The sequence below is a fragment of the Saccoglossus kowalevskii genome, chromosome 18 (genome assembly GCF_978046115.1).
Source record: "Saccoglossus kowalevskii chromosome 18, keSacKowa6.1, whole genome shotgun sequence".
In the NCBI taxonomy this organism is placed as follows: domain Eukaryota; kingdom Metazoa; phylum Hemichordata; class Enteropneusta; family Harrimaniidae; genus Saccoglossus; species Saccoglossus kowalevskii.
In genome coordinates, this window is record NC_140658.1 from 22,451,384 (window position 1) to 22,469,126 (window position 17,743).

A 17,743-nucleotide genomic window follows, 5' to 3' on the forward strand; every position below is an offset into this window, starting at 1 on the left:
TGCTGCCACGAATTGATGTTGATTCATAGCATTATGTGGCGTTGATGCATTGTGGCTGATTCATTCTATTAGGTGGCTTCATTCCATTGAATTATTAGTTAGGGACTACATGTGAATAAAGTGCATTTAATATCACATAAACTAATTCAATTTCTACTTTTATTTTTGCTAGGTATCCAAATTAACCATACTGAAATTATTATGGATACTGACTGGGAATCACTGAAGTGGCTAACTGCAATTACCATCAACCACTTAGGAGAGTTAGTCGTGGTTGACACGATAAATTGTCATATTCAGATTCTAGACTGGAGTGGATGTAGAACTGTATTAACCTTCGATTTTTATGGACAATCTACAATATGTGACGTTGCAGTCTCCAGTCATGGATTATATTACATAACTGATTCCAGACACAACCAGATAATCGTGTGTAGAGATGACAATAAGGTGATAAACACGTTCCCTGTACCTGGTGTCATCAAACCACGTGGCATCACTCTGACCAATGATGGTAAACATGTACTGGTGACTGATCATCAAAGCTATAAGCACAGCGTTAAGAAATACACCGTAGATGGCGTGTTTGTATCACAGTATCAACCAACAGGAGATCTAGAGCTCAGCTACCCGCGCTATATTGCCGTAAATAGTATGGATCAAGTAATCGTGTCTGACGATCTTAATTATCGTATCCAAATATTGAACTCTGAATTTAAGCTCATTTATTCAATTCTTTGTATAAACAGTGATGGTCAAAACTATTTCCCAACTGGATTAAGTATTGATGATATGAACAATATCTATGTTTGTAATCATCACAATGACAGAATTGTGGTTTACAACAGTCAGTTAACATATGTAGATAGTATTGTAGTTGATTATCCCAACAGAATTGTTGTTACAAAAGAGACAACAATGACAATTATAGCAGTCACGTCACGTGACACAGTCAAGGTCATATATGGAGACAATACCTATATGACCTGACTATTGCCCAGGAGTGAATGTATGCCAGATTCTGGTAGACTGAAGTAACATAACAATTGCCTAAAGAGTATTAGAGATATAGCTTATGCTACATGGAAGAAAACATGGCTTTTCTTAGAGAACAAAATATAGATTTTCCAGCAGAAGAAAACATAGTATGCACCAAACTTATACTAAATTAATAGTCTATGATTGTTTCTACAATTGTGTTTTCATAGAATATTAGGTACAATATTGAAGAATGTCTTTGGTAAGTATCGGTAAGTCCCAATCACATGATGTGATGATTAATTTCACATGTTTGTATGACAATATGAGTTGCAATGTATTTAGAAAAAAAATTATATTTATAGAGACATACTTTATTTACAAATGCATGTTTCAATGTTTCAATATGCAACTGTGTCAATGATAAATTGGGGTAACTTGTTTTCTTTTTTATTATATAAAGTTTAGCATTTGTTTGTATTTAGTGTTGTTTCTTCGTGTATCTATGGTATCTATCTATGTGTCCAAAATAGAGGATTAAAGTATTCGTTAATTTACTTATATTGGTCGATGTCTCGTATTTATTTGTTTTATTGGCAAAATATAAAGAGAAGGTCGTTCTTTGTTGAATAATGGTAGCAGATTGCAGAGTAAAGTTGAGGTGAACTCCTAAATGTTATTTGACAGTACAGCAAATTTAACCAAGCGCAATTGGGTTTGGTTATATTTGCGATAATGGAATCATGAAATATGTCCAGACGGAAAGAGGTCAACCACAGCTGGCGTACAAGTGATAATAAAAGAAATGCGATATTGATATGGGGCCGCCATCTTGAATACGACATAAAAATAAATAACAGACAAGTTGAGAAGGGCATTTTTCAGATTCCTACAAATCAGTACCAAAATACCAATATTTTACAACCAAATATTCCGTTTGGGCAACATTAGGCCAACCGCTAACGAACACCTAATTACACAAAGAACATAGAACACTTTCCTCGGGTATTTGAATCAATGAACGGAGGAGGTTCCTACGACTGTGCACTTTATTTTTCTCTTCACTCAGTTTTGAGCTCGATTTTATTATTTGTATTTGCTAAGCTGTGTTAGGTGTGAAATATGTATCACTAATATTTTAATTTCGAGTGAGATGTGTAATAAAGATAGCAAACTGCAGGATACATTAGAGACAACTAGATTATTTCTACCATTATCTTGAGGAAATTTGCATCATTCTTACTTATATATTTGGTTTGTTTCTTGTAACACATTTCTGTTATACGTTGAATGTTGAATGAATATCAGGAAATTTAATTTGTTTTCAATTTCATTTTATTACATTGCTAATTATTATTTTTATGCTGGAGTTTTGGGAAATGGGAGACGTCCAGTCACTATTTTGTGACATTTGTGGCTTATTCGCAATTTACATATAATGGCGGGAGGGTCAATTTCTAGATATATCAAGTATATCCCGAGAGAACACGTGTTGTAATAAAGCTGATTTGTGTGATATATGTTATTAACTCTGCAAGTTTTGCTGAACATTGTTTTACTAGTTTATATTGCATTATTGGAACTACTATTTAAAATTAAAATATTCTCAAATGTAGTTCGAGGTAGATTACTTCTAAGGAAATTGAACATATAATTCACCGCAATTTGGGAATAGAATCTCATTCGGCAATGTTAGGGTAGGAAACTTAATATTGCACCCTTTTTGTGAGCGGTGATCTGCGCATCAATCAAAGTCGCCATCTTCGTTAATATGTGACATATATCCAACCGAAACTCAGACATTGAAAAGAAAAAAAAAATTGTGAAAGAAGAAAAGAATTTTCAACTTCTGTTTTATCTTCTGTAATCTAACGTTAGCAATTCACTTACCAAAATACAGAGTTTCTGGTGTGTGAACAAACAAACCAGACATTGTGTGCGTATTGATATAAGTGTGAAACATCTGAGTGATTAACAGCATATGTGTCGTATGAACTAGTATTTCCTTTTCACATTGTCTTTTAATTTGTATTTAGAAATTTATGTAACTTTCATATTTTTTATCTTTTTGAAACCTTACTGCTGTACTTTCGCAAGTCGATGCTGTATCAATAAGTATTCTATAATAAAACTGAGTAATTTTTTATGTTCTGTGGATAGTTGAGTACCACTGAAGGCACTGCCAGTCCAAGGTCTGCCAGACCCAAATAAAATCATTACATACTCCAGGGGCACCATAGTGAGGGCACTCAAGAACGTGAACACAATAATGGAGTAATTTAAAAATGAATGGAGCGTCGAGGATAAAAAACACTATTGTCGAGAAAAATAAACACAGAGTCGAGCATGAAAACACTGTATTTCTTTGAAATTATGTCAATTGAGGCGATTTAAAATACATCAAAAATACATGAAACACCTCACAATGCCGAAACAGGGGTTACATTTGCTCCAAAGCAAATATGTGCAGAATGAGGGCAACTTGTATGAATCCGTCAGTCGCGGTGGCGTGGTTAATTAACATTTATCGCTCAAAATCTAGCTTCGAGCTGCAAATCAACAGTATGCCTGCTTATAGTGGTTAGGCAATTTGTCATGGTCGTAAATTCAAATTCTACCTGTTGCGTGTTTGTACGTTCGTAATTTGCCTGTACTCGGAATGATCATGCATCACTTGGGACATTCGAGGTCACAGTGGAGGTATAGGTATAGATAACATCACAGGAGGTGATCATGGCAGTGGTACAGTTTCCATGGCCTTTAGTTAGAAGTCTCTTTATATCTAGTAACTCCTATGTAATATATGACAGTCCAAGCTCTTTTATATCTTAGGTGGAAATGTCACATTATATCTTGAATATGGGTGATATTTGTTGACCTTCATCGCATACCTGGTCGATGGCAAATAATGTGGATGTGTCACTTTCAATGTCAATTAGCAACTATGTATTGCCTCATGACTTCCCAAATGAAATTTAAAAAAAAAGGCGAGACAGTATAAACTAGGTTCCTTTGGACATGGGACAACAAGCAAAGGCCGAGTATGAACTACTGCACTAGATTTAATCCACTCTGTGTAACACAGCGCTTTTGTCCTGCTTGACAACGACCATCTATCAACAGAAAGACGTATGCTCAATAAGTAATGTGATTCCTAAATTGACACAGTTTAAGCACATAAATCATACTCGTGGACAGGGGCGAGGATAAGATATGGGTAACAACCGCATACGAATCTGTCACACGCGACCCAACCTGACCTATTAACCTATGAACTTTCCGATTTTAAAATGGCGATTGCATGGTTTGGTTCTGTTGTGTGCGGGGTTTAGTAGTTACAGTTACAGTGAGGATTACAGCAAATCCGTTTGATCAGTTAACCAGGGTACAATATGAAATCATTTCACTGCATTTTTGTCAGCAAGAATAGTAAAAGTTAATGTCACATAACCAAGTTTTGAACCGGCAAGGTATGTACATGTGGTTGGTCAAAGGGTAGTTATCGTAAGGCACCGAGTCGTCGGCAGAAGGAGGTCAACTTACAGGACTGTACTCAGGGCTAACTCGCTTCATACGCGAGTCGCCATTTCTGAATGTGCTGCAATGTACTGGGTTGTGACATTTGTTTTTTCCGTATTTATTATACACAACTCGTCGTTACGGTACCACGTTAAGAGCCATCAGTGTGAAGTCACATATAATGTTGTTACACTACACAATGTCCTGGGCGCAACTGCCGATCATTTCGGCCTATGTGCGACTCATTGCGGCTCATGTACCCGGTCAATCAAATTGAATCCTTATCAACACCTTTTGTCGCCCGCTGAATGCATATCCTCTGTCAGAGAATCAACATAAATGCCAGATAATCAAGATCCTTAGACCACAACATGAAGCAAAATGATTTTATGCGAATGAGGTTTTTATAAGGTGATTATAATTTGCTGTACAGGTCTGGGGATTGTATCTCATCCAATAAGCTGTATATAGAACATTAATTCAGCAGTTTGATTCATTTCGTATTATTGTTTTGTTTTGTTGTATTTAGAATTGCAAATGAGACACAATTTATTTTCTTTATGATATGTAATATACACTTCAGGCACCAATATGTATGAGAGAATAAACATGATTGCAGTTATGATCAACCTACTCAGGAATTATAAATAACCCTAGCCTTCGAGATGAGTTCTTCATCGAGTGAAGAAGATGACGAAGTGGATCCATTTGATATTTTCATTGAGGAAATAGGTGCAGAAATAAATGATGGTAAGCTGTTTGATTAATGTTTGCATAGTTGTATTAGTGTATTTTCATTTTTCAATATTTGATAGTTTATTTGGAGATGACATAAAATGCACCTTGTTGTTATTCATACTCATTTTTTTATATAAAAAACAGCCAATCAACGAACGTGACGAGCAATGCCGTAATTTGAAAACGTTCCTATAATATGCCATCGGCCAATAAACACCTCTTGATTTAGTTAGATTGGTGAAATTTATAATATTTATAAAAATGAAAGGGATGGTTTTCTTGTGTCAATAGTAAAACTGTTGAAACGATTAATAACATAATATAAGCTCAAATACACGTTGGGCGAGTCATGTTTATGTATAATGAATATATCTGGATATTTAGTAAAATTTATAGATTCATACATACTTATGGGAAAAGACTTACATAAATACTTCCGTTTATATATAAACCAGGTATGTTCATTCTAAACTTGTGATTGATGAATAAATAACTACATGGAATCCTTACTATAATTGTACATGTTTTTAATTTATAGCTGTATTTCGTATGCTGAAAAGGCTTTCACGACCTAAACTGAAAAACGAGCAGAAACTCGAATCTGTGACGGACCCATCAGACCTGATATGTGCACTTGTAGAGGCAAGAGTAATATCAAGGAATAACTTGAGATTTCTGTCGAAAATATTGAAAGTGGCGCAGAAAAAGATCCTTGCCAAGAAAGTGGAAGAATTTCAATCTCAGTATAAGAATAGAGGTATGTGTAAAAAGATCTTAGTCTTCTTTTTTCCTGATTTCGAAGATCAGCAGATGCAATCTGTTTTGATACCATTGAAATACGTTTCAGTCTCGGTAACTATGTATTAGTGAACCAGTTTTGATTATTAATCTTAATAAGTATTCTATATACACATAATTACAAATAAGTATACGCCTCAGTCGAATGGAAGATGAAATCACATCAACCTTGCACAAACATTGTCTAAACTGCCACTTATTGCCACGAATCTTAACAGCGATCCCACTGTTTTACATATGTAGACCTTTCAAAAAAACATTGTCTTCTTTCATCTAAACTATTTAACCAAGGAGTTTTTAAAGAGCAACTAACCTCAACATTTAACAGTTTATTTTGCAGATACAAATAACAAATCAATAAATACACTGTTACACAGAGATCTCAGATTGCAAGCCATTGATTATGATACAAAAATATAAATGGCGGGTACTACATGTGGAGCAGGATGTGCTCACACTTTTAAAAATACTTGACATCACTTCATGTAATTTATCTTACATTAAACATGTGCAAAATTGCACTCTGACTCTTAAAGTTGATTGGCAAATGCAAGGAAAAATGAAGTTTGGAGGAACTACATTATCTAATTTCTAAATGAGTGAAAATTTATACACATTTTTCTCTGTTACTTATAGTACATAAATACTAAAAGATGCTGTGTTGTATATTTTGTCTACAGGGGAGAAAAGAAAGCGCAGTAAATCTGATGCGGATGTTTGTTACAACAGCCAATATGTAGGCAAGTGTAATAGATTCGTTTTGCATGTACTATCAGGGGGTAATTCTTCTCCACGAGGTTCTCCACACTTGTCAGGGGGGAATCTCGTCTCGTCTCTCTATCGCGTCCCCTTGAGGTACGGGATCGGGAAAGTCACTTTAACTTTACAGTCAAATAAGACACACACAACGAAATACGTTTCAGCTCTCGTCTTAGTCGGTCAATCGAGCACTCTATAAGACACAGCGCCCTGGGGGAAAATCCCCAAGACTCTCTTAGACTGCGTCAACACTCGCCCCAAGGCTCTCCAGGACTCGACTCACTCTCCAGGACTGCACTCTCTCTACTGCATCTATCGTGCTGTGCTCCCCAAGACCAACTCAAACTCTCTTTATTCATTTTCACAACTCTAACCAATTACAAAGCAGTAAAAAGACTCTAGGGCCTAAACTTCAATCATAAAGCCAATCACACTAAGTACTGAATACGTCATATCTTTTGATTAATCGTTCACTACATTAATAACTATGAATATAAACTGTCAGAATTAATAGTCTAAATAGCGGTGGTTATCTGGTAATTAGTTCCAAATCACTGAGCCAAGTTCCGTCCAAAACTTCAAATAGGCCTAAACGATGACAGACATAACACAGCAATTCGCTAATAATCAGCTAATTAAGTCGGTCAACAGATACGCGAAAACAAATTCATAACACATCCCTTCACCCAAACTGAGATTGTGCCTCCTGGCATAACACGTTCATAAATCAAAGATATCGTCCTCTACTCATCGTAATACGGGTTAAATACAATACTAAGAAAAGGAATAAATCAAATAGAGTAAAACACACTAATTAAGTACAATGATTATAAAGTCTAAATACAATGGTTATAAAGTCTCAAATATCAACGGATATGAATCAAAAACAAGGGAAAGGCTACCAATCGACTCACTTTTCTCAAAACGGTTCGCTGAGGTAACCCTTCGCTGCACTGTCTCCGTTACTAAGGTTACAAAGTCTATATCAAAAGGTAAAAAAAAACTAAAGCGTGGCGGTGTAACCAAGCGGTCAGCCAATCGCTGCAGTCGACAGCATGATCACGTGATTACCAGGGATGCGTCTCTCGGTTAAAGCATCGCAAAGCGGTAACTAATAAACAATGAATAAAAAAGACTAATAATCAAACTCCTGTCATATATGCTTATAAACTTCAACTGAACTCAAAAGTCGTTAATCTAAACAAAAGTCATACGGCAATAAGACGGAAAAAAGGCTAAAACGATAGAAACTATTGAGTTACATATAATCCTGTCAATAATGAACAAAAGCTTGCGATATCAAACAATATGTATATAAGCGCACCAAACTCCCATCTCAAAAAGACATTAAAAACGTTACAAAGTGCTCTCAACTCAAAAAGCGTCAGAAGTATTCCGGAAAACAACACATAAACAAAAACAACTCTTGAAACGTCGATATCTCTGTACATCGACAAATCTCAAAACTCTTAAAAACTCATTGGGGCATTACTTTCCCCATCATATCCGTACACATAAACTCATTAAAACACCATAAAAATTCACAAAACTCAAAACACTGTATTGCAAATACTTGTCCACTGAGGCGCACTTAAATCGTTATAAAGGACCTCGCACGTCATTAAATATCAGTTTAAAATAAAGATCTGGGCGCTTACATACATACAATTCAACATCACAAAAAAAAAGATAAAAACGATAGGAAAAGCAAGCAATACATTACATTACTGAACAATAGGGTTAGGGTTCTGGAAAAGAGTTCAACGTCCTGAGTTACACAGTGTCAGTTACAGTGTCCAGCGAGCAGTTCTCTAAGCAATACACAGATAGCTAAAGTTCTAATCAAAGTCTATAAGCGTATCTTCTCTTGTCGTCGCGTTAGTTCGGGTCGTTCTTTCATCTCTTGTCTTTAATGTCGCTCAATTCTTAATTATTCAGTCCTACACGATACTCGTCCTTCATAAGGGGTTCTGAAATCTTCATCTCTTCAGCGTCGTTCATCGGTGCCATACTGTTAACGGTGTTAGTCGTCAAGCGCGGTTTCGTCTCTGTCATCGAGCCAGTTAGTTCGGTTCGCAAGAAAGACACCTCTTCGCCATTTCACTTTTCTTCACAGGATGTCAATGTGTGTTAAACACCTGCCCGGATTCTCCACCACGTATCAGGGGGTAATTCTTCTCCACGGGGTTCTCCACACTTGTCAGGGGGGAATCTCGTCTCGTCTCTCTATCGCGTCCCCTTGAGGTACGGGATCGGGAAAGTCACTTTAACTTTACAGTCAAATAAGACACACACAACGAAATACGTTTCAGCTCTCGTCTTAGTCGGTCAATCGAGCACTCTATAAGACACAGCGCCCTGGGGAAAAATCCCCAAGACTCTCTTAGACTGCGTCAACACTCGCCCCAAGGCTCTCCAGGACTCGACTCGACTCTCCAGGACTGCACTCTCTCTACTGCGTCTATCGTGCTGTGCTCCCCAAGACCAACTCAAACTCTCTTTATTCATTTTCACAACTCTAACCAATTACAAAGCAGTAAAAAGACTAGGGCGTAACCTTCAATCATAAAGCCAATCACACTAAGTACTGAATACATCATATCTTTTGATTAATCGTCCACTACATTAATAACTATGAATATAAACTGTCAGAATTAATAGTCTAAATAGCGGCGGTTATCTGGTAATTAGTTCCAAATCACTGAGCCAAGTTCCGTCCAAAACTTCAAATAGGCCTAAACGATGACAGACATAACACAGCAATTCGCTAATAATCAGCTAATTAAGTCGGTCAACAGATACGCGAAAACAAATTCATGACAGTACAACCCATTAGAAAATAAAAGTGTTCATACAAACACATGCTTCAAAGAAAATAATTAATTTGTTTTGTTTGGTTTAGACATACCAGTTCCGATTACGTTGAACAAGGCATCAATAAAAGACCAGACTCTCTATTTTGCATTAATGAAAGTATTTAACCACACTATGGAGGAAATTGCGAGAAGTGATGCAAGACAAAGTAGGAAGAGGAAGCTACGACAGGAAGCTTTGAAAGATCTTGAGGTTGGTCTGGAGAGAGTCGAAATATCGTCTGTCATACTCATCATACGGTGCTGGAGTTTGAAGGGATTGCGATCATTCCAAACTAGTCTGAAGAATGGAAAGCTTGAGATGTGCTTAACAGACATTCTTATAATAGACGAGATGAAAGCAATGGCTGAATATAGGGGCGTCACATTACAAATATCAGCAATGATAGACCCTACCCATCTAGAAAGGGCTGAAAGTTATTTCAAAGGTAATATATATTTACTTTATATTTACCTATGTAATTAATTACAATGGGGCAAAAACAATGACCATTAATTTATAATAGTATTCTAAAATACTTAATATATTAGTCAGTGGTCAAATTAACATTGCATTCGCCAGATGACTGTTCAAAGGCCAACATTAATTACAATAATTTGGTCGGGACTGTGGCTGTGACTAAATGTATTAAAGGTGTATTATCATACATATTTTAGTTAAATATCCTGATTTTTATTTTTATGTTCCCAGATACAAGTCAAGAGAAGCTGATATTTACTGGGGTCAAGAAAGCTGCTGCAGCTCGACAATTAGATCAAATTATGGCGTCCATAAATTACCTGGATTTATTAACAATGGCATATCCATCGAATGCGAGCTTGCAATCATTTCGTGAGTCGTTCCAGATGATGTCATCATTGCAGATGAAAATGGCTAATGAGAAACGTAAAGCTAAATCACAGCTGACTGAAAAAGATCAAGTACTATCACTGCATTATAGCACTGAAATAAAGTACAGTAACACCAAAGTAAGCTAACAATTGAAATTATATGAGCCGCATTTAAGGCGGGGGGGTCATCACCTGCGAACGTGCGAAAATTTAGTCCCAAGCGACGATAACAACGCACGGTAGAAACGCAAAAGCTCATGGGGAGACGCTTGTTTGTGAACAACCTTACGCTGTGGCCGGCTGCCGCATGCGCAGGTGACGACTCCCCCGTTTAAAAAGACACAGTCAGGATACTAACCTTAGTTCAGGAATGGTGGTGTCAAAGATGATAAATTGTCATCTTTTAACACATTTTGATTAGCTCGGGACTTTGACTTAGACGTGCTATGGCGTCAAAAACATTTGGGCTTTATAGTTTAAATCCTAGTCGGTCCAAAGAGCATCACACTCACGTATTTTATATGTGTCGATTAATGAAATAAACTTCAGTTTTTGCTTTTATTCAAATTTAGCGAATGCAGCAGAGCAAAGGTATCTTACAAGGTAGGTACAGTAATGCTGGTAGGTATTGTTTTACACACACACTTTTATGAACTTGTCACTGATTGTCACCCATAATTTCCAAGTTTAATTGAACTCGATTCCGCTGTTATCAAGCGTATCTGGAGGAGCAAACTGACCTAAGTTGTACAAAGTCAAACTGACGTGAATATGAGAAATCATGTCTTGTTTTGTTTTTGTTTTTTTAAATAGTCAAAATATCAGGTTATTATAATGTGGCTTATTCCTAATAAATAAACTATATATTCATATGTGAATAATGTATATACGAGTATCAAAAAACATTGAAATTAGAAAAATACATACATACATAACTTTCAAGTATAGTTGATATTAACATCTGCTGGTGAACAGATTTGTTTCCCAAGTCAATTGTAACTGAGTAAGTTCATTCGAACTATTTTTGATGATGTCCGAGATTCGACTTTTGTGTTATTATCTAGTCACTGTGTGGCAGTGTTCACTATGCGATTTTTGTTTGGCGTGGGGCATGGTAGGTAGCACGTCTAGCAGTGACGAGGCAGTACTTTTGAAATGTATGTCTGTCTACAATTTATCAAAGTTAAGAAATTTTTCTTCATCAGATGTCGACGTTGAACGCATAGAAACACTTTTGAGTTATGGAGGCGATACAAATAGCCTGTTCACCGGAATCACCATCAACCACTTGGGAGAGTTAGTTGTGACAGACATGATGGGGTGCCAGATTCAGATCCTGGATTGGAATGGATGTAGAACTGTATTACCTGTCGATGGTTCCCCCAAACAGTCGACACTGCGTGACGTAACAGTATCATCTGATGCAATATATTACATTACCGATTCCAGTAACAATAGAGTAATAGTATGCACGGAGGACAATAAGGTAATAAGCACATTCCCTGAGCCTGGGGTCATCGAACCCTGGGGTATTACTCTAACTAATGATGGTAAACATGTTTTAGTCACGGATCGTCTATTGTATAATCACAGTGTAAAACAATACACCATAGATGGTGTGTGTGTGTATCACAATGTCAACTTACAGAAGATCAGTTACCATGGTACATCACCGTCAACAGCAAAGATCACGTCCTCGTGTCTGATGAAGCTAATTGTTGTATCTTAATCTTGAACTCTGCGTTAGAGTATATAGATTCAATTCCATGCTTTGATGAGTATGGCGAGAAATATTCCCCATCCGGAATTGGTGTTGATAACATGGACAATATCTATGTTTGTGATTATTACAATAACAGAGTTGTGATTTACGATAGTCAGGGGAAATATGTTGAAAGCATTGACGATGATTATTCACCAGACGGAATTGTTGTTAGGAAAGACAGTCCAGTAACAATTTTAGCAGTTACGTCTGGTGACGAAATCAAAGTCATATATGGTAACAATATCTACCAACTTGACCGAAATTGTGGAGAGTTTTGAGGGTTCGCCTGTCGGAAAAGTTGTTAAATGGTATTAAATTTACATCATTTTTCGGTTAGTCAAGTTTAGTATCAGTTGGGAGCGTTCTGGTCGTTGTGAATTTCTATTGAATAATTTCATTCGAAAATTGGATCTTAAAATCGTTCCAGCAACCAGCAGAACACCACCGGGTGTGCAAGACAAAAACAGAGATTGAGAAAGTATGAGCTGAACTGCACAATGTGCAGTGTTAGAGATTTTTTAGACAATGAATGCCAAATTCAGACATCAACTTTCCGTATCCAGTAAGGACAGTGATATCAACTACCACGGATGAAACGCAATATAGTAATATTCAATGCCGTACATCGAACTAATATATTTAGGCTCTACACGCAAAGTAAGCAATAATTCAAAGTATATCGCTACGGACGAATATTAACACATGGTTAAAAGAAGCAGGAAGGAAGACAACTACTCTTAATAGTGCACAAAGTTAGGTGTATTGTTTTGGCCGCAAAATAATGTTATTTGCAAATTGAATTTTTTGTGAGTTCATAGAGCTTTTAGTTGAGTTTGAGTGCAATTGTTTGTTATGCTGGGAGTTTTTAGCATGTTAGCTTTTAATTGAGTAATGTACTAATTATGTATTTTTGTTTTGTATTAATTTGTAAGCGTGATATTTTAAGAACGGCATTGCATGTCATGGTTATCATTGGTGAGCATGTACCTGTGATATAAGTTGTCATATTTTTGATTTGTGTTCCACCAATTGGAAAATTGGAAATTTACCATGTATTTCTATGTGCTTGAAATTGTCAAGAATTTTCCATTTTCTTTTTATGTATATTGGTTTGGAATGTAAAAATGTTATCATTAAAGCGGCAATAGCTATGATTTTGAAGATTTTTTTGTTTAAATATAACCACGTAAAAATGTCCCAGTCTCATCGGAATTTTGTTTTAAACGCAATAGCATGGACACAACGACCTGAAACAAGACTAATGTCATATAACATGTGATGGAAAACTAGCCAGGTAGTCGTCATTTTAAAATTGTTGAAATCCGTCATGTGATGGGGACCGTAGAAATTTATGATACACGATGTACGCTATCACGCCATCTTAAATTAATCATGCAAAATTTAAGAATAATCTCGATAATATACGTGACCTTACAATAAAACATATATTAAACTGTTTGTTCTTGTAGACTCGTTTTAATGAATATGATTTCGTAAACCCAATCATGAGATATCTGTTACGAAACTGTAATTCGTTGACTACTATGCGAGTCCCCTTTTAAAAGGACTTGTTTGGACACCGAAAACATACAACTCCCGCAGTTCGCTTCAATACGCCCTTTGTCGCTGGCTAACTAGCTGACTCCTAGAGTAAAAGTGTGTCTTCTGAATACATTCTACTATTACCTACTATATACCGTAAATCAGTTAAAAATATACGACAATATTGCGGTCATGGGGGATGAGGTTAAAAAGTTTTGCCGATGATTTTGAAGGTTTCATTTCCGATACAAAATCAGCAGAACATCTGTTCAGTACTCTTAGTCACTTTTCTGCAATATCTGGGTTTAAGGTAAACTGATAAAACAGAAGGGTCTGGGATCATGGTGGTATCACAAACTAAAATGTTGTCGGTATTAATTGCCCCCATCACTAATCAAGGTAGTTGGAATCTATATTTCATATGACCCCGGATTGGCGTTTCCCAAAACCAATATATATTTTTCAAATTACTAAAGATAGGCTTATTCCGAAATTACGTATTTAGCCAAATAAGTATAAATATTAAAGACCTTGAGAAAATTAGCTATATTCCATACATGTTTATTTGGAAAGACCCTGATATACCATGGCAAGAAATAGCATAATTAGTGATATTAAAGATGGGGGTATAATTATGATATATGTATTTGCATTATACCACTCACTCAGGATTAAAACAATATTGCTACGTATCTTGCGTACATCCATGGAAACTTTTGGAAACAAATTCATTTTTCGATCCTATTATGCCATTGAAACTTTATTCCCGCCATTGTCACCCTTTTATCGTAGCATGCTTTGTAATTGGTCAAAGATAAAACCTGACCACACTATAGTTATAGATATTGTTATCTGGAACAACAAAACTATATGTATTAATGGGAGATCAGTGTGTCACTTGAAATTTATTTTTTACACCTATTTGATAGTAATGGTATATTTAAAATTTGGGATGGTCTCTATCTGCTTGGATTGACATTACATCACCTACCTCTATGGCAGGGAATTTATTTCTGTTCTCCCAGATAGAAAGGTCATCAATTTGTATAGTATAACTACTAGACTAGACTATACCAATTGACATTATTAAAGATGATCAATTATACTTTTTGAGCAATTGTCACACTAAAATGATTCGTAAATACCCAGCTTTGGAATTCCTAAAAAAGTACACTCTACTTCAAAAAAACAATTCTCAACATTACGGAAGAGGATTCATTCTTATGACTTTTCTAGTTAAAGTTGAAAGCAAACTCTAAGAGTTTCAATGGAAATATGTCACAATATATTGTATACAAATTACAATCTAGGTTGAATGAACCCTCCAAGGGTCCAAATTAATTTGTGCACTTTTTGCAAGAACGAGAATGAAACAATACGTCACCTATTTGCATTTGTAAATGCATACAAGCAATTTGGAACACTATTCATTATATATATTTCCGAGTTGTTTTCGGGTTTTTTGTGTCCAAAATACGAAGGAAGTCGAAACTGAAAAGTCTTTATCGCCGTGTTATTTGAAAATCACACGTCGGATTTCAGTGTCACGTAGCATTTTTGTCAGAATATATCGTGCAATCAATTACCCCGTTCGCATCCAGTTGTACATTGATCACTAAAATAGTACTCAAAATAACACCAATGATTTGACTTGTAACACCATGGAATCCAGAACAAGATTTAATTATTTCAGAGCTGAAATTTATGAAATCTTCCTCCCTGTACATCAAAAACAGATTCATCGTCGGTACTAGAACACAGAGTAACTTGTCTCTATGGATGTCATATTTGATATGACCACGTCAAACCTGGATTGAAGTGGTCACTGCAAACGTCATATTTGACATGACCTCACCAAGACTGGATTCAAGTGTTGACTGTGAACGTCGTATCTGCTATGACGTCACAAAGACTGGATTCAGATGTTGACTGTGAGTGTCGTATTTGCTATGACGTCACCAACATTGGATTCATGTGTTCACTGTGAACGTCGTTTTTGCTATGACGTCACCAAGACAGGATTCAGGTGTTAACTGTGAACGTCGTATTTGCTATGACGTCACAAAGACTGGATTAAGGTGGTCACGCAAAACGTCATATTTAATATGACCTCACCAAGACTGGACTCAGCTGTTCACTGTGAACGCCGTATTTGCTATGACATCACCAAGACTGGATTCAGTTGGTCAATGCGAACGTCATATGTGCTATGACCTCACTAAGACCATATTCAGGTGGTCACTCTGGCGTCATACTTTATATGACTTCACGAAACTGGAATCACGTACTCGCAATCGATGCCATATTTGATATGACCTAACCAAGACTGGATTAAGGTGGTCACTGTTAACGTCATATTTTATATGACCTCATCTAGACCACATTTAGGTGGTCACTGTGAACGTCATATTCGATATATCCACATCAAGATCAGATTCAACTGGTCACTGTCGATGTTATATTTGATGTCCTCACCAAGACTGGATTCAGGTGGTCCGTGTTGATGTCATATTTGATATGACCACCCCAAAACTGCATTCATGATCAGGTGGTCACTATGGATGTCATATTTGATTTGACCTCACCAAGACTTGACGAAAGTGGCCACTGTGGATGTCATATCATTTGACCTCAACAAGACTGCATTGAGAAGGTCACAGTGGATGTCTTATTTGACATGATCTCACAAAGGTCAAGTCAAATAGTTTATTGTCTTGAAAGCAACCTGCTACAAGACAAGGCTGAAATCTTAGGGTTTTATAATATTCTGATGAGGGTTTAAAACATCTGAATTTGATTGTTTGCCAGAAAAAGAAAAAAATATTTAATTTAAAACTAATTATGATCAAAATTAACAAAAGTTAAAGACAATATTTGTCTGTTTATTTACTAGGAATTGTATAACACTGAACCTAAAAGGGGGATAAAACTGAAAGGTTACCTAGATGCAATTGATCTTTGTATTTCAAAAGGGTATTCTATAATGGTTTCGTTTCAAGAATCACATGACCGACATTTTCACGTTTTGAACTTTGATCCTGTGCGAATAATTACAGACAAACGAACATTCACATAGCAACGCACAATAGCATATTCGAGCTCGCGCATATGGTGTATCTCGTCGCCACTGCAGGCGACCACGCTAACCACGCGGCTAGGAAAATTCCCAATAAAAGTCAATTTTATAAAAAAAAATGAACTGCAGTTCCGTGATCAAAAAAGTGCGTTATTTGTGGATTTTTTGTTCAAATTTTAAAAATTCACACACGGCATTGCAGTAACGTCACACTTCATACACACCCTAGTTACACACAGCAAATCAAATAAAAAAGGAATTGTGTTTGTTTGTACCGATGTAATGGATTACCTATTCAAAACTAGTGACTTGGATCCGAACACGTAGACAGTTTTATCTCGCAGCGGCAGCATGAACTCCGACAAATAAACTAATAGAACATTTCGTATGAGACTTTTATTGTGTTTTCTATCTAATTTAATATATTCTTATGGACCCTTTTTGCTTTTTTGGTCATTCGAAAAGTAGTAGCCATGGCTTTAAAGCAAGCGATCTGTCGTGCTAGTTCAACAGGTCAAATGAAAATACATTGAGGTATAGAATACGTATATAAACGCGTTACTTGTGTAATGATTGTCTTGCTTGACGAAGACCTTCGGTTGAACCAAAGGACAAGTACTTGTTTTCTACGTAACTTTATTTGTTTGAAATCAACCCATCAAACTGCAAGTATCAACACATATCTATAACGGTGCTGTTTCACGTCGCAATAAACAGCCAGTGTTTCTAAATTACCATAGTCCTGATTAACCATGTACAGCACAGCCATTATCTCGGACAATCATGAAGACATGATTTGGGTAACAACCACGATGACACACACATTTTAAGGCAAAATGGAATACATTCCTTTAAGTTCTTATA

The 17,743-nt window shown here is 36.3% G+C and overlaps 1 protein-coding gene across 1 annotated transcript; it reads left to right on the forward strand.

Annotated features, from left to right (window-relative positions):
* Nucleotides 1–4,845: 4,845 nt before the first annotated feature.
* On the forward strand, nt 4,846–12,539 carry LOC146731677 (uncharacterized). Its single transcript, XM_085493002.1, has 8 exons — nt 4,846–4,908; nt 5,081–5,247; nt 5,774–5,992; nt 9,695–10,093; nt 10,357–10,634; nt 11,069–11,099; nt 11,702–11,982; nt 12,090–12,539. The coding sequence occupies exons 2-8, from the start codon at nt 5,163–5,165 to the stop codon at nt 12,537–12,539; spliced, it is 1,743 nt and encodes a 580-aa protein (XP_085349128.1). The 5' UTR covers nt 4,846–4,908; nt 5,081–5,162.
* The last annotated feature ends 5,204 nt before the right edge of the window (nt 12,540–17,743 follow it).